A 25,896-nucleotide genomic window follows, 5' to 3' on the forward strand; every position below is an offset into this window, starting at 1 on the left:
TATTATTCAACTTTATCAATTACATATCTGATTTTGATTTCTTTGGTGAATCAAATGTCGGAATGAAAATGTTGCTATGACTTTTTCCCTCTTTTTAATATTGATTCAGACGTGGTCTATTATACCTTGTTTTTTAAGAAGGTTTTAATTTCTTTGGATGTTGCTAAGGTTAAATCATGACTACTTACAATGTCTTTTGAGGTGTTTAATCTTTCATGGGTGAATATCCTACATTGATAGTTATAGAAATTTTTTTTTTTTTTTAACTGTTTTTGCCGTGTAAATTTGTGTAAGGACTTTTTTTGATTAGGATTGTTTTCCCTTTTAAGGTTTCTATGACTAAGAATCTTGGCAAATTTTTTCTTTCTATATATTGATTTTTCACTGATATGGGTTCTATCAGATACATCAGCATGTGTTCTTTTAGTTTTAGCATTATTAATTAAATTTGTTTTTTTGTTTGTTTGTTTGTTTTGTTTTAGATTCCATACACGTTTGATTGTCTCATCTTTCTTGCTCCCTACCCTCCTCAGAACCCAAATGTTGGAAATGTAAGGGAAAGAAACCCATTCACCCTTTCATCTCAGGAATACAAAAAAGATATACTCTGAGTTTATGTCATCACTTTCTAATTCATCCTTTGGTTTCGTTTTTCTAATTTAATAGAAACGTTGGCTAGGGAGCAGTTGTATAGTTTCATCTCAACAATTGATTGACCCTTGCCACTGTTTTCTAACACTTACTTGGTTTGTCTGTGTTTGTTGTAAGAGTGAAAAGATATTGGACCGTTTTCTTTTGGATCTTGCGATCAACATTTATCAGTGTAAGTTTTAGGGCTTGACATGACTAGCCGATCGGATCAGGCCTCTCCAACCTCTCGTTTAGTTGAGGTAAGGGGTAAAGTGGTGTGTTGCGAGGCAACAAGCTTTTGCACCTAGGTCATGGTCTGCTCAACCATCAGGATCCCGTCCCAAAACATTATGGGTCGCTAACTACGGCTAACAGGTAGTCTCATTGAAGCACTTTTACCCTCTGCAGGGGAGCAGTTGGCTTATTCTGATGCCCTACCAACAGTCTAGTAATTTTGTGGAAAGTTTTTTATGCTTCAAATTCTTTACATTTTTTCCATTAATTCATAGTGCTTGGTTTGCTTGTCCTGTAGTGGATTCTATCACTTTTGTTTCTGGCCCTACAGAGCATGATTGGGCTTTGCAAAGGGAGAGGATTATAATATTATTGTTTGGTGCATTTTAAATCATATCACCAGGAGGGAAAAAAGCAGGATGGAGGGGGAAGAGAAATGGAGGAAAAGGAGACTATAAATGACACAAACGAAAGAATTGTACATTTATATAAAAAAATAAAAAAAACATTAAATTTTTTTACGTTCAAATTTTATCAAAATAACTGAAAAAAGTAAAAAAGTCGAAATTGAAAGGAATTTCGGTGCTTGTCAAGAATTCTCCTTACATTAAAAACAAAAAGAAAAATTAGTATGATGCAAAAAAATAGATTCCTCCAGAAATCACAGTTTTATTTTTAAAGAAGAAAATCAACATTTATGACTAAACAAAACCACTGAATGGTTCAAAACAGCAATTCAAGCACATGGTCCCATGCGGAAATTCTATAGCAAACCCCACTCCCTCCAATAGTTTACTTCTACTTGTGCAGCTGCCATTGCTCAAAGGCAACATGCATACCACAGATTTAACCAATATAAGCCCAGTACAAACAGATAAAAGTTCATAGAAGCTACAAATAATTGTAAAAAAGAAATAGTGACAGCTAAGAGAGAATGTACTGAAACCACCAGAAAATGCATCAAAGCGCAGACAGTAGGAACCCATGATTTCTGGAAAATCTACAACAGTGTAGTAAATAATGGGCAATCAACAATTCCCCCACTATCCAATAATTATGAGATTGTTTGCCAGTCAGTTTGCCCCAAACTCCACATTGGACTCAGCAACCACTCCCTTCCTGACTTTCCTTTGTGGACAGACGCCACACTAGATGATCTGAAAATCACCCATTCTCAGGTGCATAATATCATAAAAAACCTAGACACCTCAAAAGCATGTAGATATAATCTCATCCTGGCTGTGCTATTAAAAAAATGCTCTGCTGAGATTGCTCCAGTTCTCTCCAAACTATACAACAAATGACTTCACAAATCTTGCTATCCTGACTGCTGGAAAACTGCTTCTGTGGTACCAGTTTACAAAAATTCTGGTGAAAGAACTGACCCAATAAATTATCGCTCTATTAGCCTCCTCCCGCTTTTCACCAAAATATTTGAGTCCATAATTAACCAAGCTCTAGTCCTCGTATATAAGATATATCTAAAGCTTTTGACAGGGGTTGGTACAGTGGTCTTTTTTTTTTTTTCTTTTTTACATGGAGGTCACCACTTATCAAGGCCCGGAGGCCACTCAGGGATAAGGCTTATTGCGTGTACAGTAATCAATGAGATAGTATTGTAGTAATCATTAGTATTGGAGATTTGATAGAGTGTCTTAAGAGGGCAGTTTGTCAGGAATTTGTTTATGTTGGACTTGAAGACATCCAAGTTGTAGTCAGGTGGAAACAGACAAAAGGAAGAGAGTTCCACAGTCGTGCACTTCTGAGAAAGAAGCTTTGTTCATGGAATCTATGTTCGGATTTAAGCACAGATAAAGAGTGGGGAAAATTATTGACAGTAGTTTCAGCCAAACGGGTGTTTCTCGTGAAAGATTGGCGAGGGGGGATGAGAGATTGGAGCTCAGATGAGCACTTGCCATGGAAATAACGATAAAACAAAGACAGGCTAGCAACATCTCTTCTGTGGGAGAGAGGCTGCAGGGAAGAGAAAAGGGCATCCCCCACTAAGCTACGAAGTCTATTTTGTACTCTGTCAAGGCAGGATAGGCTGCTTTTAGTAGCTCCTGCCGGATGTGGCAGCAGTACTCCATCTTTGGACTTACTTGGCTTTAATACAGATAGAGAATTGCATCAGTAGTGAGATATCTTCTGGAGCGGTAGAAGGATCCCACCATTTTAACAACATCCTTGGCAACAGATCTGATGTATGTGTTCCATTTCAGATCAGGAGTAAATGTCAAACCCAAAAGCTTGTCAAAACATGGAGCCTCCCCAAGACAAGAGCCATCCATTTCAACTGATGCCAGATGGGGATCAGAGCGTTGATGATGTAAAGATAGAAGCTTGGTTTGGGATGCATTAAAAGTAACCAGCCACCTCTTCCCCCACTGTACCATATGCTCAAGATCAGAAGAGAGAGAATTAGAGAGAACCTTGTCATTTACGGCCTTAGATGTGTTGCCATAGATGGTCGTGTCATCAGCATAGATGTCAACGAATGATTTAAGTATGTGTTTTGGGAGATCATTGATGTAGATCAGGAAGAGAGTTCGGCCCAGGATGGATCCCTGAGGGACTCCAGCATTAATACTGTGGGCCTCTGATTTCTGCCCATCAACCACTACTCTTATGAACCTATCGGAGAGAAATTATTTAATGATTGAGAAAACATTTCCAGTGATACCGTAGCTGGAAATCTTGTGGAGTAGGCCCTTATGCCATACCTTATTGAAGGCCTTTGATATGTCAAGAGCAATTGCCCTAGAAAGGAAGCCTTTGTCAACAGATTCGCTAACCCTATGAGATATAACCGTTAGCACAGCTGCTGTAGATCTTGCGGAGCGGAAACCATATTGTATGTCACTAAGAAGGTTGTTTCTGCTGAGGTGGTTGACTACTACTTTATTCAATATGGATTCCAACAACTTACTCATGACACACAGGAGACTTATTGGTCTGTACAGTGAGGGAGATGACTTTTCACCTGAATTCTTAAATACAGGACATACTGATGAGGTTTTCCAGGGTGTTGGAAAGCACTTCTCCTTAAGGCAATTCTTAAACAGTTTTGTAAGTATGGAGCAAGTTCTGGTTGAAACTTTTTCAGCACTATAGCTGGAATGCCGTCAGGGCCAGTTGCTTTACTGGAATCAAGGTTCTTGATTAGCTTGGCGACCTCACACACAGATATTTGTATGTTGCATAGCGTGTCTGTTATAGGAGGAAATACGGGGAGTTGATGGCCTTCGTCGCATAGTTATAAATGACCTCCCTGATTAAATTGTCTCTGAGATGAGTATATTTGCCAATGACACTACGCTCTATAACAGGCATGAGGGGAAAACAAATGAAAACATATCTATGGAAACGGTAAAGACACTAAAGGATGACCTCCAATCTGTAATTGAATAGGGACAAAAATGGATGGTCACATTCAATGCTGCCAAGATTAAGCTTGTTTCCTTCAATAATTACAAGAAACCTTTTCAACCACTAATAGCTATGACTACAGATTCATTATCTGATAGTATTTCTTTCAAACCCCTTGGTTTAACGTTCACAGGGAACATAAGCTGGAACAGATACATTGAGAGTATTGCCAAGGCTGCTGCGAAGAAGGTGGGCTCTCTCTACCATGCTAGAAAGCTACTTACGACTAAAAGTATCCTGTATCTCTACAAGGCCACCATTCGCCCATGTATGGAGTTCTGTTGTCACATTTGGGCTGGTGTATCTGTTACTAGTTTCTCGTTCCTGGACAGGGTTCAAAAGAGAGTCGGTAACCTGATAGGTCCTGAACTGTCATCAAAGCTTCAACTTCTGCCCCATCGATGAAATTTTGCATCCCTTTGCCTGTTCTACAAGTATTTTAATGGTGAATGCTCCGACGAACTACAAGGCCTTGTACGTGTTCGATATAAATATCCCCAACAATCAGCAAAATCCCACCCCTACACAGTAGAGATCCCTAGATGTAAGAAAGCCTTCTACTCTAATAGTTTCTTCCCCAGAACTGCTAGACTTTGGAACTGCCTTCTGGGGTCCTGCTTTCCCAACTGTATTGACATGCAGAAGTTCAAGTGTAATGTGAACAGACATCTTGCTGCTCAACTCCCTATATAGTATCCCTGCAACTTATGCCCCAAATAGTAGCCTCCTACATCAAAGTGGCACTGTGCCTTGTTTGGAGTGAAAATGGAATAAAAGATAATTTTCCAAAGTCATTTTGAAGGAAGGAGGAATATAACTCCAAATAATTCACAGTTGCAAGATTTTAGAAAATGATGCCTAACATGAGGGAATGAACATTTGAATAACTTAAATTTGCTTAAAAATTATTTTCTTTATAAAAATATAACCATTTCATCAATTTAAGTGACTTTTGCGTACAGTATTTTTTTCCCATTAAAAGTTATGTATATCATACAGAATTTTTTTTTTTTTTTTTTTTTTTGAATATAGAAGGAATTCTGGACAAAGACCAGAATTTTACTGTTTTCCAATTTTTGCATACTAAACTGGCTGGTTTTTGATACCTAATATTATTTAGCAGATAAAATTGTGAAAATTGTTTGCAACAAAAAAAAAAAAAATAAATAAAGACTGTCACACAGATTAAATGATAAAACAAGGTGACGATGCAGAATACAAAATGCTTACCTGTTTTTGCCGTGTAATTAAATCCCAGTCATCAACCAACCAAGGTTTGAGTTCTTCAGGAAGTGTCACTTTGAATTCAACACTGGATCCAAACCTGTCCTCCTAAAACAGTGAAAAATCTATACCGAAGAACTCAAAAAAGGAAAACTATTAGGCAACACTAATGGTATACATAGCAAAAACGATAAAAGTTGGGGGCAGAGGAGGGAGAGTTGGGGGGGCAGAGGAGGGGGAGACAATTTTATAACTCAAGAATGACTCCTCCAGTTACAATAAATTTTGCATCAAAGCGCATCTTAGAATTCATCCAGAAAAGTTATCTCAGATGAGGGGGACATTCCTAAAATAATGCCTCCTATTTTTTTATTTTTTTTACGTGAAGCGCACTTTGCCATACTAAGGTAATTCCAAAAGTAAAGTCTATTTTTTTAACTCAAAAAGTTGAAGAGCTAAAAAGCTGGGAATGGTACCATTAAAATGACTTGAATGTTTCATCTCTCTGTTATAGATATTGAGATGTGAGAGCCTAAGAAAGCAACCAGTCATGGACGTGTGTCAGAGGCAGAGATGCATCATTGAATTCCTGGCAGAAGTGCTTTGAAAATGGTGGTGACAGTGTAGAAAAATAAATTCTGGAGCACAAAAGGTTACTTGTTTTAATGCTACCAGTCCCTTCTTTGTAGCTCTTCAACTTTAAAAAAAAAAAAAGGCTTTACTTTTGGAATGACTTTCGTAAATAACTGACGATGCTGTATATTTTCTTATTTGCATTTCTTGTAAGAAGTATATTTCAATAATAAACTGAGCACTGATAGCACAAAACATTATAGCATATAAAATAACTTTGTTTAAATAAAATATAAAATAATTTGAAGCCAAAACAACGCATTATTACAAAATAAACAAATATTTTGTTTGAAATTTATAAATATATTTCGAAGATACTTCATCAGTATGTTTTTTTTTTTTCTTTTTTTAAGGTGGTCACCACATATCAAGGCCTGGAAGCCACTCGGGGATAAGGGTTATTGCGTGTACAGTACGTTAATGTTGAGATTTGATAAAGTGTCTACTTAAGGGGGCGGTTAGTCAGGAATTTGTTTATGTCAACTTGAAGACATCCCAAGTTGTAGTCAGGTGGGAAACAGGGAGATGCAACAGAGTTCCACAGGCATGCACTTCTAAGAAAGAAGCTTTGTTCATGGAATCTATGTTTTGGTTTTGGCACAGATAAAGAGTGGGGAAAATTTTTGATAGTGGTTTCAGCTTTTTTTTTTTTTTTTAATGTTGTTGTCGGAGCATAGAATCAGTAGAAGTCCGTTTGTTGTTTTTACGGTAGTCTTCTCAAATGTCGGAATGGTGCGTTGGTCATGCGGAATTCACGTTAGGGTTTGTGTTCCTTTATAGAAGGGCTGGTTGGGTTTGAATAAAATATAAATACGTATTAGATACGTTTGAAGCCAAAATAAAATGCATCATTACAAAAACATTTATTTTGTTTGAAATTTATATTGGCTTCAAATGTATCTAATACATATTTATATCATTTTATTCAAACTCAACCAGCGCTTCAATAAAGGAACACAAACCCTGACTTTGTTTATTCTTTTTTGAATCGTCAGTAGAGAACCACAAGAAATTAAAATATGCCCGTTTTCGACAGATTTGTATTCTAACAGATTACCATGGAGACCCACTATGGACAACTTCTATTATTGGTCTGTTAATGACGCCATACCAGGGACCATCATGAATTGATTCAGCTTTACAAGCGCCTCTCCATGGCCAATATTTAAAGAAATGCCTTAAGCTTTCTTCCAGCTTGCAAAATCAGCAGGACATCCGATGAACCTTCCTGATTGATACTTGCATATTTGTTTCGAGAAAGTATGTTTTATTTATTAAATATTGCTAATTACTGAATAAAAAAAGATTGCAAGATATGTAAAAAAATAATTTTCCATAGTCAAACATTTGAACTAATTTCTTTTTTTCTAAAAGGTTGTTTTTAATAAGAAACTCACCATAAACATTCAAAAGACTATAGCAAATAATTCAGTCTTTCATAGCAACATATTTTTTGTTTAGATGCATGTCCACAGCTCAACCAGAAGACCAATAACTAATTATATAGAGATGGGTAATTTATATTAGAATTTGTTTAATAATTTATACATGAACTTTAAAAATGTTATCAAGATCAGATAATTCCTCCTATTTTTTGATAGATTTTTTTTTCAATATGAGGTATGATGAAAACTTGGTCGATGAACATCTTGGAACTGAAACAATTCAGATTCCAAACAAAATATTCAAACCGGAAATGCCATAGTTTTCAGGCAGCAACTAAAGCATACCAACTGATGTAATAACAATTTCCATTACTAACGATTACTAACCCTTATCCTCGAGCGGTCTCTGGGCCTTAATAAGTGGTGATGCCTATGTAAAAAAAAAAAAAAAAAAAATCCAGATCCGGGTTTATTAAATCAAGGTATAGTTTCAGTTTTTCTTTTGTAAGAACTATATTTTTAAATACCTGCTAAGAATTTTTTTTAAATATTACAAAAAAGTGTAGTAAAATGGTCAAAATGTTTTACTAAAAATCGTCTTAACCCATAAAAGTTTATAGAAAATGCATTTTTTTATTAAATAAATTTTTATACATGATAGTAATATTAAAAACATAACTGGTGTTCAATATATTTGTACATGCAACTCATTAAATACTTTAAAAAACAATCAATATATTTGTACAACTCATTAAATACTTAAAAAAAAAAAAAAAAAAAAACAATCAATATATAAGAATTAATCTTTTTTACATCATATTTAATGGGAAAATATGATCTGGTTTTTAAACAACTTTTTAGGAAGAAATATCTTCAAAAACAGAGGTTCCAGGTGCTCATTTTTTGGTGCAAGTCCAGAATTCAACCTAATAAAAAAAAATAAAAATACAGAAAAATCTTTATGATGTACGTATCTATCACAGAACAAAAATATTCTAAAAATCACGTAAATTAAGTAATTTTTTATGAGATGAGGGAGATGCTGTATTTTGGTCTGCTATGTTTAATAAATAAGTAGGAGACAACTCAATTCAAACTAACAAGATTAAAATCAACCTTTTAATGGTTACAATATACAATAAGAAAAAAAAATTTTTAATTACTAAAAACCATTAAAAAATTATTTTTTATGTTAAAAAAATACTGGAACAATTTACGTCATTTTTGGAATATGACATTTTGTTTTGTCATGGGTCTATACAGCATAAAGATTTTTCTGTATTTTTAAAAAGAAAAAAGGTTAAATTCTGGATAAGAATCCTTTAATTATTAGCAAACAAATTAATTTCACTTTCTTTACACATTGCTATAATAATATTGAATTGCAAGAAAAATGCATCGTGATATGCCAGGATTGTCACGTTTTTGTCATCATTTTCCTCACAATATTCTTCAGTATTGATTGAGATTGTCAGACTGACCTCCTCATCTTGGTTGTTATAGTTACAACATTTCAGCCGTTTTGCCCTCTGGCCTTCATCAGGTGTTTTGTAGCAAACTGGGGAATCGTTTGTTAGGAGTCTCGAACCCAACCCTTTATTATTATTACAGGGGTACCGTGTTCAGACTCCAGCTAGGCTCTGGGACATAGTTGCGGATTCTCTGTTTTGGCGAAGGCAGTGAAAAGTAACATTCAAAACAGAGAATCAGCAACTATGTCCCAGAGCCTAGCTGGAGTCTGAACACGGTACCCCTGTAATAATAATAAAGGGTTGGGTTCGAGACTCCTAACAAACAATTCCCCAGTTCACTATAAAACACCTGATGAAGGCCGGAGGGCAAAACGGCCGAAACGTAACTATAACAACCAAGATGAGGAGGTCAGTCCGACAATCTCAATCAATACATTAATCTTATCAGTCAGTTTTTTTGTTTTTTTTTGTTTTTACATAGGAGTCACCACTTATCAAGCCCCAGAGGTCACTCGAGGATAAGGGTTATAGAGTGTACAGTAGTCAATGGGATAATACTGTGGTAATTGTTAGTAATGGAAATTTGGTAAATTGGATTACTTAAGGGGGCGCTTCATCAAGAATTTGTTTATGTTGGACTTGAAGACAATCAAGTTGTAGTCAGCTGGGAAGCAGGCAAATGGAAGAGAGTTACACAGGCATGCAGTTCTAAGAAAGAAGCTTTGTTCATGGAATCTACGTTTTGATTAAGGCACAGATAAAGAGTGGGGAAAATTATTGACAGTGGTTTAAGCTAGATGGGTGTTTTTCGTGAAAGATTGGCGAGGGGGACGAGAAATTGGAGCTCAGACGAGCACTTGCTATGGAAATAACGATAAAACAAAGGCTTGCAATGTCTCTTCTGTGGGAAAGAGGTTGCAGGGAAAAGAAAACGGCATCCCCCACTAAGCTATGAAACCTATTTTGAACTCTGTCAAGGCAGGATATTTCCCAATTATTGAACGCAGAATTTTTTTTTGTTTTTACAGCTTTATCTACCACTTTAACAGATAAATTATTGTCTCCATAGTTTGATTATGACAAGCTTTTATTCAATGATTTAGTTCATTTTGTTTTACAACATATCAATCCTATCCAGGTTATTTTATACAGGAACTGACCCAAGGCTACATTAGCATTTTCTGGCAGTTGACGGTAAGCAGCCGGAAAATTTGTCAGAAAAAAGTCTAAGCAAACATTACTAGACAATAAATCTAAAATGTTAGAAACCAAACTTTAACACAAGGTAAGACTTACCATAAGTTTAATTATATTAAAGAAATACCTTTATTGCAAGAAAAGTATATTAAGAAAAAAAATTTTCAAAGTATTTTTTAAAAAAATACTTTTAATACAAGATATGGAAAACCATTATGAATGAAAATCAAAATTTTCTTTTTTATGGAAAGTATCCAAGTTGATTTTTTTGCAAAAAAACTTCAAGGAAACAAGCCAAGCATGCAGGGTCCCTTTCCATAAGTGAAAAATTTACTTTCATCATGACTAATGTTTGTGCAAAATTTTGAAAAAAAAAAAAAAAAAAAAAAAAAAATCAAAGGCATGGTTATTGAGAAAAGTGTGAACAAACAAACAGACAAACGATTTTTGAGCAATTTTACCCCTATAATGGCCTTAAAGGTTTGCTTCTTTTGTAGAGGAAATTGTTGTTTTTGGCTTTGCAGAACATAATTAAGTTTAACAAAGGAAAATAAAAAAAAGACAATAAAATCAATGTTGTGTGCATTTTAAGTCAGGAACTCAATATCTTCAGACAGCCCAATCTGGTAGTACCAGAGTTATTTAATGAAACATAAAAAGAAAAGATTGCTTAAAAAATGAAAAATGTCATCGGATGCAATTTTCTAAATTAAAAAGTTTTTAATCTGGCTAAACACTTGAAAACAGATTCCATATTACAAATGAAAATTATTTACATTTATGAATTTTTGAGATGAAGATTGGCGATTCATATTATTTGGATTCTTCGGACTACAGTTCTTATTGAGTGTCATTTTTACAGCGTTTTGGTCAATGTAATTTTTAACCTTCTTCAGATGTACCTCATCAAACTCAGGAATCTGCATGAAATTTTAAACTAAACATTTTATTTACTTCACGGGTTAGTATGCTCTTATTCCGTTAGCCATGAATGGATACAGAGGTCTTAAGTGAACGAACAAGAGCATACTAAATAAAGGATTCCATTTGAAATCCCATACAGATTTCCCAGTTCAACAGACAGATTCCCCAAGTTCGACAAAATACTCTTGAAGGTCAGAGATTACATCGACCGAAATATTGTGAAAATGACACTCAAGATGAGAACAGGAGTCCGATGAATCTAAATACGAAAAATCATTTATTCCTATTGCCAAATACGAAATATTGGTTTAATGTTTGTTCTTACATACTGGCATCTGTTGGACAACTTTTAGAAACTGATTTCTAAACTAAACAGCCAACTGATCCTGCTATCTCAATTGTTCTACACGTACTAACTCAAACACTCTCATCCATTGTTTTTCTTTCAATGTGACCAAACCAACAAAGTCTCCTGGTTAAATAGTTAAAAATAAAAGATACCTTGCTGATGATATGTTGCTCAAACTGCACATGTTGTTGCAACATGCAGTCTTTATCTATCATGGCTGCAACTAGACTGTCGATATTTTCCAAAATACCAGGATCAAAAGAAGTTTCTACTTCCTTCTTGTTCTTGCTCCGCACTCTTCTTTGATGATTACTCTCTGTTTGAGACTGTCGGGTGTCATCTGATGTTGATTTCCGTACTCTATGCTCGGAGCTTTTCCATATTCTGTGAGTTGATCCTTCTTTTTGCAATTCCGAAGACTGAGATAAAAAAAAAAAAATAGTTTACAACTTATATTTACGAGTCATGAGAATAGATAGGAGATTACTTATATTAAATACAAGAAAGAGTTTTAAAATATGTAATAAAAGAATAATAATGTTTAAGGATATGAAATACAAAATAACAAAAGATTCTTGTCAAAAATTCCCTCTATATTAAAAAAACAAAAAGAAAATCTGTATGATTTGTGAGAAAACGAAAATATCATATCCCAAAATATCAGGTAAATTAATCAAGCAATTTTATTTTTATAAAGAAAATCATTTTTAAGCAATGAGAATTTCTAGGCATTACAACGTCAATCTTGTTAGTTTTGTATTATTGTTGAGTTATCTCCCTTGTATTGTAAAATCCTTCACAGTACAGGTTTGAAGGAGCCTGCCTACCTACTAACTATTTTTTTTTGGGGGGGGGGGCATCAAATATGAACAACTAAAATTATAGAGGAATAAAAGGCAAATCAAAAGAGGTATACAGTAGTGTCCAAAAGTTAAGGAACGATTGATCATATTCTTTTAAATGGCTTCTAACTTCATCTATGAAAAAGGGAAAAAAAAAATTTTTGAATTTTCCAATGTTTAATAATGGTGGTTAAATAAAAAATATTATTTTTGATTTTGAACACATATTAGTTTTTTGCATATAAACAAATTTAATTAAATTACTGGTGTCCAAAAGTTACGGAACGGGGGAAATTATTAATGAAAAAAAAAACAAAGAATCCTTTCAATATTTAGTAAAAAGCCATTTGTTTTCAATCACACTATGGCATCTTTTGCAGCAAGACAGAACTAATCTTTCACATGTTATATGGGAGATATTATTCCAGAATTTTCTTATACATTCCCATAAATCATCAAGATTTTGGGGTTTTTTTGTGTGATCTTATCACCAATAATTTTCCAAACGTTTTCAATTAGCTTAAGGTCAGGTCTCTGAGCTGGCCAATCCATAACGCAAATATTGAATCTACTATTTAGCTCTTCTAAAACTATTTTTGCTTTATAGCACTGTGCGCTGTCTTGCATAAAGATATCAGAATCAGAAAGATTAGGAACCACGTTCTCTAATCAATTCTCTGTACATTCGGACATTTACTTTTCCATAAATCCTCACAAAGGGGCTAGTTCCTTTTGAAGATATCATGCTTCATACCATTATACTACCCCCCTCTTCAAATTTTACTGTACTTTTAATGCACTTAGGGGACAGTCTTTCTCCATTTTTTTCTTCTGACATGTGGTCTTTTGTCTGATCCGAAAAGAGTGAATTTAGATTCATCACTAAAATGAATTTTTCCCCATTTTTTTCTTCCCAAAACAAATGTTTTTCGGCAAATAACAATCTGGCCTTTTTATTTTTAATAGAAATTAAAGGCTTTGAGCATGGACTTCTTGAAAATAATCAAACTTCATTTAATCGTCATGAGATTGTTTGTCTGGAAATTTTTTGTCTAGTTTCGGATGTAAAATCCTGGGATATCGAAACCGCAGTTTTAAAGCGATGAGAACGAGATGATCAAGTAATTTTCCTATCCTCCCTCTTGGTTGTTATTCGGGGTCAGCCCGATTTTTTTCTTTTCAGTCAATCGTAAACCTTTTTTTTTCTATTTTCAATAACCCGAAAAACAACGCTTTTAGATCTGTTCAATATTTTAGCAATCGCCCCTATGGTATTTTTTTTTTCATCATAATGGTCACAAATAAGCTGTTTTTCTTGTATAGATAGATTTTTTTCGAATATTCAGAGTCGACATTTTGTTAAGTTGTTATTAAAATTGCTAAAGTTTGTATTAATTTTCCCTGTTCCTTAACTTTTGGACGCCTGTAATTTAATTAAAATTATTTATATGTAAAAAAAACTAATATGTATTCAAAATCAAAAAAATTATTTTTTATTTAACTACCATTATTAAACATTGAAAAATTCACCAAAAATTTTTTTTTCCCTTTTCATAGATAAAGTTAGAAGCCACTCAAAAATGATCGACCATTCCTCAACTTTTGGTCGCTACTGTAGGTTGCTTAAACAGTTACATTCAATTTAGCTTAAATTTGCATTTTTTCAAAAAATGACAAGTGCTGACTTTCTTTTTGTCGCCATTGTAGATGCTTATGGGAAAAATATGCTTATTCAATCATATTTCACCCTTTATTTATACCTATCCTTTTATTTATGAAATTTAATGTATGTTAAATATAACTACAGAGCATATACAAATGTAGTATTGGGAATCCCAGCTTAAATGCTATATAGGTAGTCTGAGAAATACAAAGTTATATAGCATATTTTGATTTCACATCAGCGAGTTTAGCGGGAGGGGGGGTCACAAAAGGTTAGGTTTGACAGGTATCAACCGAGAGAGAATGCACTGGAAATTAGGGGTGACATGCACTGGAAATTAGGGGTGACACGGGAATTGTGGTCGTAGGCTTCCGGTTGACGACCAAATGGGGTGAGACTGGTTTTTATGCAGCAGATGAAGCGGACGGGAATTTGGGTCCCTCCCCGACATCCAGGGTCCAGATATAGGTTTGCCTTTAATAAAACAATTGAAGCTTCAAATCCATCTTGTTGTTATCGATGCATCTGTCTGCAGTGACCACTTCCCAATGAAATAGAGACCAGCGTCCAAGAAGGCATCATCCGCTGGCCAAGGCAAGCAGGTATGTACGCATGATGTTAATTGCACATACACGTCGAGACCTTCCAAAGCAAGAAACTGTAAGATATGTAAGAGCACGCATACACACACCCATATATGTAAGAGCACGCATACACACACCCATATATGTAAGAGCACGCATACACACACCCATATATGTAAGAGCACGCATACACACACCCATATATGTAAGAGCACAGACACTTAAAAGTAAAAGCAATTATAAGAAGAATAGTAAAAAAATAACAAGAAACAGTAAAAGAGAATAGCAACAGGAACGTTTAAGAACAAATAAGTAATAAACAGAAGGACGCAAAAGATTTTATGTAACACAAATAATTGACAAAAAGTGTATATTCATAATTTCAAGATATTGTTCATGGATGACCTCCAATCTGTAGTGGAATGGGGACAAAAATGGATGGTCACATTCAATGCTGCCAAGACTAAATTGGTTTCCTTCAATAATTACAAGAAACCTTCTCTCCCACCAATAGCAATGGCCAGTGACTCCCTATCTGAGAGTACATCTTTCAAACTGCTTGGCCTAACATTCACAGGAAACATGAGTTGGAACAATTACATTGAAAACATTGCCAGGGCCGCTGCGAAGAAGGTAGGCTCTCTCTACAGTGCTAGAAAACTACTGACACCTGAAAGTATCTTGTACCTCTATAAGTCCACCATTCGCCCATGTATGGAGTATTGCTGTCACAATTGGGCTGGTGCATCTGCTGCTAGTCTTTCTCTCCTAGACAAGGTTCAAAAGAGAGTCGCCAATGTGATAGGCCCTGAACTGGCATCTAAGCTTCAGCCTCTGCCCCATCAACGAAACGTTGCATCCCTCTGCCTGTTCTACAAGTATTTTAATGGTGAATGCTCTGACGAACTGCAGACACTTGTGCCCCCACGACATAGACACCCTCGACAGGCAGCTAAATCCCATCCCCACCCAGTAGAGATCCCTAGATGTAAAAGGTCTTTCTACTCCAGTAGTTTCTTCCCTAGAACCGCTAGACTTTGGAATTCCATTCCAGGTCCCTGCTTCCCCAACTGTACTGACATGCAGAAGTTCAAGTGTAACGTGAACCGACATCTTGCTGCCCAAATCCCAACATAGTGCCCTCGTAATTGCTGCCCCTGATAGTAGCCCCCTACATCAAAGTGGCAATGTGCCTTGTTTGGGGTGAAAATGTAATAAAAAAAAAAAATAAAAAAAAATCTTACCACTTTCAGCATGTTAAAATGTTCAATTCTTTCACAGCACCTGTTTCATAGCACAGAAACAATTATATATTTATTATGTTTGACGTAAATATCATAAAACACAAACTACTTATCGGATTTCTTCAGATTTATGTAATCATGCCCATATTCATTTATTTTCTTTTAAAGTTAATGAGATCTTATTCTTCTGAGGAGTCAGGGTGGAAAATATTAAAAAAAAAAAAAAAAAAAAATTATATAATTATGATTATTTCTGTGCTACGAAACAGGTACTGCCAAGAATTGAACATTTTAACATGCTGAAAGAAATAACCGGTAAGATGAACAACATACATTTTGTAATTTGAAATATAGACTTTTATCATTGTATATATATATATATATATATATATATATATATATATATATTCTCCCTTGGACTATATATTTGTTTTGTACTATTCATACAATGAATCTCATATTATCAAACCCGTTTTTCGGTTAATTATTCCACTTCAGAATTAGATTGAAATCCACACTATAACAGATAGACACAAACTGAAACAAATTAAATGATGCAACAGTGAAATAAGTTATGCAGATTCATCTTTCATTCATATATATGTTTATATTTCATAACTTGCTACCTAGCTCTAATCACGGATTGAGCACTGTTGGAGTAAATACTGAAAAATCAATACATAAAATATTATACCTCCATATAAAATTTCATGTTGATACAGGAAACTTTACATATATATTAGTGTTGGGACGATAAATCAGGAATCGGAAAAATCAGAACTTTTTGGGGTATCGGAATCAGGAAAATTTGAGCTTATTTTCCAATGCCAAAACCGATTCCTTTATCTATTTTATTTTATTTCATTTTTATGAAACGTTTTCCATTGTTGGTAGTAATAATAAAATAATAAATGCTTATTGATTTAAACTTCCAGTAAGACTAAAATCTCTTGATCACCCCCCCCCCTCACAAGTGTGTTTTTACATTTGATAAAATATAGGCACATTCAAGATGTGTTTTTACGGTAATCAGGACAAAATGACAACTTTATAATAAAACATTTAGTGATTTATAAAGAATCGGAACCAGAATCGGTAATTGTATCGGAATCAGGGAAAAATATTGGAATCGTCCCATCACTAATATATATCCATCTATAAATATAAAAGTGAAAATGTTTGCGTGCGTGTACATTTTTGTGTATGTCCAGGAAAGGCTTCTTTCCGAGAACCGATCGGTCGCCTCACAACTTCTTAAAACTTTTTATATCGCATCTAAATGATAATATCTACAACTTAACAACGGTGGTCGCCTCTCTATTTAATTTGCCCGACTTTGAAACGTTAAATATTCGACATTTTCGGATCGGTATGTGTTGCTTTCGTTTTTCGGTATAAAAAAGCGAAACTCGATTCGAATCACTGGTCCATGGCCAGTGATCTCTAGAAAGCGATGTACCATATTGTCAATGTCGGCTTCGTCATATCAGACGGTTGCTTTCATTTCGAGATGAGACACTCCCTCTAATAAACAGGGAGCTGGTTTTCCCTAAAGTTAAGTAAAAAACAAACAAACCGGGTTATTGACCTCATTAAAAACTGTCCCGCAGAAAATGTTAACTGCTGAATAGCTATTGCTTACGATCGCCACATGTGCATTAAGCTTTTTTGTATAAAAAAAAGAAGCCAACAGACTCGCAGTATATAAAACACTGTCCCGCACTCTAAGTTCACGTCATTAACTCGTCAAAAACGGGCAACTGCTAGGTCGCACATTTTTTTTTTCACACTTTACTATTTTCCAACTGCGCGTCAAGGCTTCGTTTTTTGTTTTTTTAACAACCAATGATTTTTCTTTTTATTTACCCTAAAACACACACACCTACAAACACCCGGGCAATGCCGGGTACCCCCCACTATTAAATATATATCGTTTTACTTTATACTTTGAGATTTGATGTTAAATAACAGCTTTTGTATGTGAGCTTACCGATTCAACTGCGGCAGGATCTAATCTAGCTTTTTTACGCTTCATCTCCGTTGATGCTGTCTGTGTAGACGCAGCGATGGAGGAGGCACCACTACTGCTATCACTGCTTGAAACATTCGCTGGAGATTTAAAGAAAATTTCAAATTAATATTTATAGAACCTGCAATATTTTTCTTATTTAATAATTAAAAACAACAAAAATTGATAATGCATTTGATTTAAAATAATGATTTTTTTTATTTATTTTTATTATCAAAGCAAATAAGAATTTGGGTCAATATCCAGAATTCCCTAATATTACAAAATTGGCTTGGTTCTTTTTGTTTTACAGCATATCAATCCTTTTCTGATTATTTAAAACCAAAAAATATATACATACCCATGACAAAATGAAAACATCATATTCCAAAAATCAGATAAATTGATCAAGTAGTTTTATTTTTAAATAAGAAAATTGTTTTCAAGCAATTATTGGGAATTTATAGGCATTACAAAAACCTTGCAAGTTATTGTTGAGTTATCTCCCTTTGTTTTTTGAGTTTGTTTTCAAAAATGGTGAGCAAGGCAGTCTCTTGGATACTCATGATTTTTCATATTATAAAATGAAAGTACAGGATCAATTTATGTGAGTTTTGGATTATGATAGTTTTGTCAAAGGTACGTACAGAAGAGAGATTTTTTTTTGTTTTTTTAATAAAGGGAAATCCTGGAGAAAAATCGAAATTTGCAGCTATAATAATAGCAAATAACCAGAAAAAGTAATGAAAATATATCGATAACTTAGAAAATGAGCAAGTTCCTATTTATTTGCCTCTCAACAAGGGCAGAGATAGACAAGATCAGTTTTTAATGCAAGGAAAATCCAGCTCCCCAAAAAGGGGCACCCTGGATAGGAACAAAAATAAAAATTGCCTCAGTCTAAAAGGATTTCTTCACTGACTGAGGACAGAAAAGATGAAGTGTAGCATTAGAACAGATACTACACATTGTTCCTAGCCAAAAGGTAGCAAGTTAATGTCATTTTTACAAGAAATCATATGAAATGAAAATTTATAATTAATGTCATGTACAATCAATTTTTTTTACCAAGTGTTAATCATTATAACATTTACTGGCAAAACACTTAATGAAATTTCAATACATCTATATATTAATACGATAGTGTGTGTGTTATTTTCTGTGTCATGCTTACATCTGGGTCGTTTAATTGTTATGAACTTCCATTTCTTGTTATAAATAATTTTACCAAGAACTCTTCAACAATTTTGGTTTCAGTTTCCATTATAACTGATGGCACTTAAGTCATCTATTTTTTTTATAAATAATTTTATCAAGAATTCTTCATAAGTTTTGGTTACAGTTTCGATTATGGCTGAAGGAACTCAAGCTATATATATATATATATATATATATATATATATATATATATACACACACACACACACACACATTTTTTTTCATAAGTTTTTATTTCGGTTTTAATTCAAGCTAATGCACAGAAGTTATATGGATATATTTTAATTAACTCTATAATAGATACAAAATCTGCAAGAATTAAAATATATTTAAGTGTTCTTTTATGACCGGGCTTTGCTGGGCGTTTGTGCTAGCTTGGATAAATACTTTTGCAGTTTTAACAAAAAAGCTACAATAATATCAGATCGTCTCCATTTACAACGAACATCTACAGAATGCCAACATCAATATATTACATATGAATGAGTCTCCTGCGGAATTTCCACAGGTCCTGCTAGTTTGTATAATCATAAGCTTGAAAAAAGAATGTTATTAAGAGGCAATATTTTTTGTTCAACTAAATACAATTAGAAATAGGCAAGAACATTTCAGTTAAAGAAATATATCGAGTATTTGTTATTATGGTTTTGAATGGTTTTAAATGATCGATAATCCTGTCCTTATCTTGAATGTTATTCTCACATTTCAATCAATGTAATCTCCAACTTTTCCAGGATGCATTCTGTCGAAAATCTTTGTCAAACTCCAGAATCTTATTTAATCCACAGAAATAATTTTTGAAACCCCAATAACAAAATAAAAGTAAAATAAAATGTGCATTAAGTGCGCTTGAAAGCCAAATCACAACATAATATTAGGAAAATTAAACATATTTTATCTGTTTGAAATTTATAACAAATATATTTCGGAGCTAAACTCCATCCTCAGTATGTTGTTTTCTTTTTCTTTTCTTTTGCTGTGTTGTAAAGTTAGAGAAAGAAAAATCTGTTTGTCAAGAGCCGTGCATTGTATCTCAGCGGTTGTATTTTGAAATGTTGGAACACTGCGTAGGCAACGCGAGAATAACGTCAAGCGTGTGAGTTCCATATAGAGACGTTGATTTAATTTGAATAAAATGAAATATGCATCAAGTGTGCTTGCTCCAATTTTACAACATGGCAAAAAGAAAAAAAAAAAAAAAAACATACTGAGGATGGAGTTTGGCTCCGAGATATATTTATGTCATAAATTTCAAACAAGTAAAATATTTGTTTATTTTCCTAATATTGCATATTTCATTTTATTCAAATTAAATCAACGTTTCTATATGGAACTCACACCCTTGACGTTAAAAATAAAAGTGTTTTTTTATACATACATGTGGCAGTGTTTATACATGCTTATCTTCATCATCACAGTTTTGTATAGTGCTTGTTATACAATAAGTTTTTTTTTTTTATATGCAGAAAGTAATTCAAGAAGACGTTCACTAAGAATTTTCTTTAAGGTTTTATTTGGAGAGAATTAACTCTGGCGAAAGAAACTAATGTTTTCTTAGCTAATTATTTACTTAACTTCCGAACAGAAATGAGCAATGCGCATGAGACATTGCGGTAAAAATTCGCAAAGATTATAAAGCTTTTTACATCATTAGCTAACTGCCTCACGCAACCCATAGCAGACTCACATTATTTAATGTCTCCCGATTGGCTTCCAGATAGATTGATTAGAAAACCTTTATTTTCTCTTCTCAACAGACATGATTTCATTCATCATTTCCTCATCTCTTTGTTTTATCTACCATTTAACATGTTGCCCCAACTTTACGCCACCCATCTCTGGAAAGTATTCAATTTTACAGATTTGATTTGCGTTATGATGAGATGCACTAAATGTGACCCTTGTCAAAATCCACACAAGCTGACTTAATCACTATTGTCGTACAGGTCTCTAATGCATAGCACCCATGGTGCAATGTAGAAAAGTGTTAAAAAGCAATCAGTTTTAAGTAATAGTCTTCTGAGGATTCAAAGTTTAATCCTTAGTATGATGCTGCTAACAATACAATTACAAAGTACTTAAGACATATACCCAGTATGGTTGAGGGAACAAGAACAAACTACCATTGTTGATGAAATAAAGAGTTCTGTTTGAAATTCTGTATAGATTCTCAGGTTCAAGATGAAGATTCCTGATAAGATGCACCTGAAGGACATTAGAAGTTATCAAAACAGGATAGGAGCTTCGAGCAGCTCCTGCCCAGATGTGGCGACAGTACTCCATCCTAGGACGTACTTGGTTATTATACAGGTAGAGAATTGCATCAGAAAGCAAAGGTGTCTAGGGATTATCAAGAATCAAGTCAGAGCAAAAGTTTGAAAAATAATTTGGTATCTTGTCAAAAATTCAATCTAATTAGAAAAATGAAAAACAGAAAAATCTTTATGATGTATATACCCGCCACAAAACGAAACTATCATGTTCCAAAAATGACGTGAATTGATCAAGTAGTTATTTTTGTTTTTATTAAGAAAATCAAATTTTATGAGGGAGTGAGACATTGCATTTTGACCCACCATGTTTCATAAAGAGAGACAACTCGATTCGAACTACAAAGATTTTAAAATCAACCTTGTAATGTCTATAGTATACTATCAGCAATACCAATCAACCATAAAATCCTGCCATAACTATCACTAACCCTAAGTCTGAGTAGCAAACAAACTGTCTTAAAACCACATGATAGTTTAAAAGAAAAATGCAGAATTTGTCTATCATAGTAAAATAAATTGATTAAATGCCCTAAAATGCTAGAATGGCCTGGAAATGGTGGATTATTTTACATTAAAAATATATGTGAAACTAATCCCTCACTCTGAAATAATTGTTTTGTATTTTCTTTCTGCCAAGTTTTCAGGATGTTCACACGTAAATTGCCCCTAGTCATACAACTGACCCTATATCCAAGATCCTCTTAAAACCACATATAATTGTCAAAAAAACTACCAGGATTTATTTCCGATAGAAAAAACATGGTTAATTCCCTAAAACACCAAATGACCCCAAAATGCATTTATTTTATATTAAATTTATATAGTGTTTTTATTTCTGCTAAGTTTTTCAGTGTGTTCATATGTAATTGCCTAAAAACGAGAGAATCACAAATTTCGGGAAAGTAGGTGGAAGCAATTTAACAGGTTTAATACCAAAGAAATTTTACAATACATTCATTTTTTAAACAATTCTAGTATTACATTTCAGTTTCTTGCATATAAAATGCATTACAATTCCACTTTCAGTTCTCTAACTTATTTTAATGGGTACATTTAATGGGAAATTTTATGGTATTGCCACAAATTTATATACATTTACTGCAGATTGCTTAGAAAACATTAATATCTGGGCATTTTTCTGTGCCATATTTGAATTCATGGCACAAAAGTACATTTAGATGGAAAATTTTTCATTGCTTAATCTTGTGTTTTAATAAATATACAGCATTTTAATTGAAAAAGTAATAAAAAAAAGTGTGACAATATGCATAAAGAGCGAATTATATCCAAACATGTAAAGCACAAAAATAGTCATAACTTCCTTATTTTTAATCAGATTTTAAAAATTAAGATTATTTTATAGATCATCAAGCTCTTTCTATGTATGCCATTATCAAGATATTTTAAGAATTTTTTATGTGGATTGCTGAAACTCAACAAAAAAAGAAAAAAAAAACAGCTTTATAAATTTATGCAATTTTTGGAATATGGCATTTTTGTTCTGTAATGGGTACGTATAACATAAGGATTTTTCTTTATTTTTGTTTTTTTTATTTTTAATTAAGTTGAATTCTTGACTTGCACTGATTTTTTTTTTATGTAAATGTTTACACATGATCAGATAACATTGTTGCTATCACAAACATGTAATAATCACAATAACAACAAAAAAAAATGAATCAAGAATTACTTATTACATTTTGCCTTGGAATGCTTTTCCACGGGTAAAACAGCTCGCTCTTTCTCAACTTTCTTGACAGATTTGGTTTTCCGTGAACCACTGAATATTAAAGTTAGAAAAAAAACCATGATAAAAAAAAAACAACCAAAAATAAACATTTTGCATTTATAATTAAAACCAGATAACTTATGATTCAAATGAGTATTCATTATATAAATATTTTAGAATTCCAAAACGGTCTTATAAACTTTAGAAAATTTTGAGTTATGGCTATTGTTGCCTTTAAACAAGCATACATGTCTACCTGTGATACTATAGATGGCCCAACTGCTAAATCCCATGCACACACAGCCAAAGAATGTTTACTTGGGAAATGACTCCAAGATCAGAAATGAGATAGATATGCAGCCGAAATTTGTTCAACTTCTACAGACAGGTAGTACTTAACAGGTTCAGCTGAGAGTGATTGAGAAAATGGGCACAAGTAGTAGTTTCTGTGAGAAAGACGAGACTTTAGAATTTCTAGTTGAAAGTAAATATATATTTAGTAGTCAGAGTACAGCTTAGAGGTCGTCAAGCTAATAAAGAACCTAGATTCCAGTAAAGCAACTGGCCCTGATGGCATCCCAATTATAGTGTTAAAAAAGCTTCAACCAGAACTTGCTCCCATACTTATGAAACTATTTAAGCGCTGTCTTAAGGAGAAGTGCTTTCCGACTCCCTAGAAGACCTCTTCAGTTTGCCCTATATTTAAGAATTCAGGTGATAAGTCATCTCCCTCTCAATACAGACCTATAAGTCTCCTGTGTGTTATGAGTAAGTTGCTGGAATCCATATTAAATAGAGAAATAGTCAACCACCTCAGCAGGAATAACCTTCTTAGTGACACACAATATGGTTTCCGCTCTGCAAGATCTACCGCAGATGTGCTGACGGTTATATCCCACAGGATAAGTGAATCTCTTGACAAAGGCTTTCTTTCTAGGGCAATTGCTCTTGACATATCAAAGGCCTTTGACAAGGTATGGCATAAGGGTCTACTTCACAAAATTTCCAGCTACGGTATAACGGGAAATGTTTTCTCAATCATTAAATCATTTCTCTCCGATAGGCTCATAAGAGTAGTGGTCGATGGACAAAAATCGGAGGCCTGTAATATAAATGCTGGAGTCCCCCAGGGGTCAATCCTGGGCCCAACTCTCTTCCTGATCTACATCAATGACCTCCCTAAACACATACTTAAATCATTTGTTGACATCTATGCTGATGACACAACCATCTACGGCAACACATCAAAGGCTGTAAATTACAAAGTTCTCTCTGATTCTCTCTCCTCTGATCTCGAGCGCGTGGTTCAGTGGGGGAAGATGTGGCTGGTTACCTTTAATGCATCCAAAACCAAACTCCTATCCTTACATCATCAACGCTCTGATCCCCAGCTGGCATCAATTGTGATGGATGGCTCTCGTCTGGGTGAGGCTCCGTGTTTTGACAAGCTTCTGGGTTTGACCTTTACTTCTGATCTAAAATGGAACACGTACATCAAGTCTGTTGCAAAGGTCGCTGGAAAGATGGTGGGATCCTTCTACCGCTCCAGAAGATATCTCACTACTGATGCAATTCTCTATCTATATAAAAGCCAAGTACGTCCAAGGATGGAATACTGTTGCCATATCTGGGCAGGAGCTGCTAAAAACAGCCTATCCTGCCTTGACAGAGTACAAAATAGACTTCGTGGCTTAGTGGGGGATGCCCTTTTCTCTACCCTGCAACCTCTCTCCCACAGAAGAGACGTTGCGAGCCTGTCCTTGTTTTATCGTTATTTCCATGGCAGATGCTCATCTGAACTCCAATCTCTGGTCCCCCCCCCCTCGCCAATCTTTCATGAAAAACACCCGTCTAGCTGAATCCACTGTGAAAAATTTCCCCCACTCTATATTTGTGCCTAAATCAAAACGCGGATTCCATGAACAAAGCTTCTTTCTTAGAACTGCACGCCTGTGGAACTCTGTTCCGTCTGCCTGCTTCCCTCCGGACTACAACTTGAATGTCTTCAAGTCCAATGTTAACAAATTCCTAATGAACCGCCCCCTTAAGTAAACACTTCAGCAAATCTCCTCACTAACGTAATGTACTTGCAATAACCCTTATCCCTGAGTGGCTTCCGGGCCTTGATAAGTGGTGATCACTGTGTAAAAAAAAGACTCGAGGAATGAAAACTTAGCAGAGATTTAGATCAGATCAAACAGATGATAATAGCTGACAGAGATAACTCTGATGGACAATGACTTGCCTTGACCAGAAAATGATTTCAGTTAGGTTGAAGCTTAGATTCAGTATTTGATTGGAACCTAATTCAGATGGGGATTTCTTTTGGGTTTTTTTCGAAAACATTTTTACATCCCAAACAAGACATATTGGCACTTGTATTTAAGAGGCTACTATTTGGGACCATGTATGAGGAAAAGAACAAGACGTTTGTTCACATTACATTTAAACTTCTGTGTGTTAGTACAGTCAGGGAAGCAGGAAAAGAATTCCAAAGTCTAGCATTTCGAGGGAAGAAACTATTAGAGTAGAAGGCTTGTTAGTCGAAGGTATTTATGTCGAGGAGATACAAGGGTTATAAGTTTATCAAAGCATATTGTATTAAAGAACTTGCAAAACAGACAGTGATGCGACACCGTGGTGATGGGACAGAGGTTGGAACTTGGCTGACAGTATGAGACTTAAGACTCTTTTTTGGGCTCTGTCTAAGAGCGAGAGACCAGTGATAGATGCACCGGCCAAGATGTTTTATTTATTTGCTTCTCCACGAAAGTAAATTATACACAAGGTCATTTTTAATGTAGGGGAAAACCAGCCCCCCACCCAAAAAGGGGGCACTATGGCGGTTTAAAAATAAT

At 34.4% G+C, this 25,896-nt stretch overlaps 1 protein-coding gene across 2 annotated transcripts in view; it reads right to left on the bottom strand.

The window, feature by feature from the left end:
• Positions 1 to 25,896, bottom strand: part of LOC145269428 (mortality factor 4-like protein 1) — a 64,575-nt gene that overhangs the window by 25,135 nt on the left and 13,544 nt on the right. For both annotated transcript variants that reach the window (XM_080125109.1, XM_080125117.1), the window contains exons 5-8: positions 23,007 to 23,089; positions 17,801 to 17,919; positions 11,630 to 11,896; positions 5,524 to 5,625 (exon numbers count right to left, since the gene is read on the bottom strand). In XM_080125109.1, the coding sequence (XP_079981235.1) occupies positions 5,524 to 5,625; positions 11,630 to 11,896; positions 17,801 to 17,919; positions 23,007 to 23,089 (571 nt within the window). The remainder of the gene's footprint in view (positions 1 to 5,523; positions 5,626 to 11,629; positions 11,897 to 17,800; positions 17,920 to 23,006; positions 23,090 to 25,896) is intronic.

This window comes from Euprymna scolopes, chromosome 4 (assembly GCF_053919585.1).
Source record: "Euprymna scolopes isolate OS-2025 chromosome 4, ASM5391958v1, whole genome shotgun sequence".
NCBI lineage: Eukaryota > Metazoa > Mollusca > Cephalopoda > Sepiida > Sepiolidae > Euprymna > Euprymna scolopes.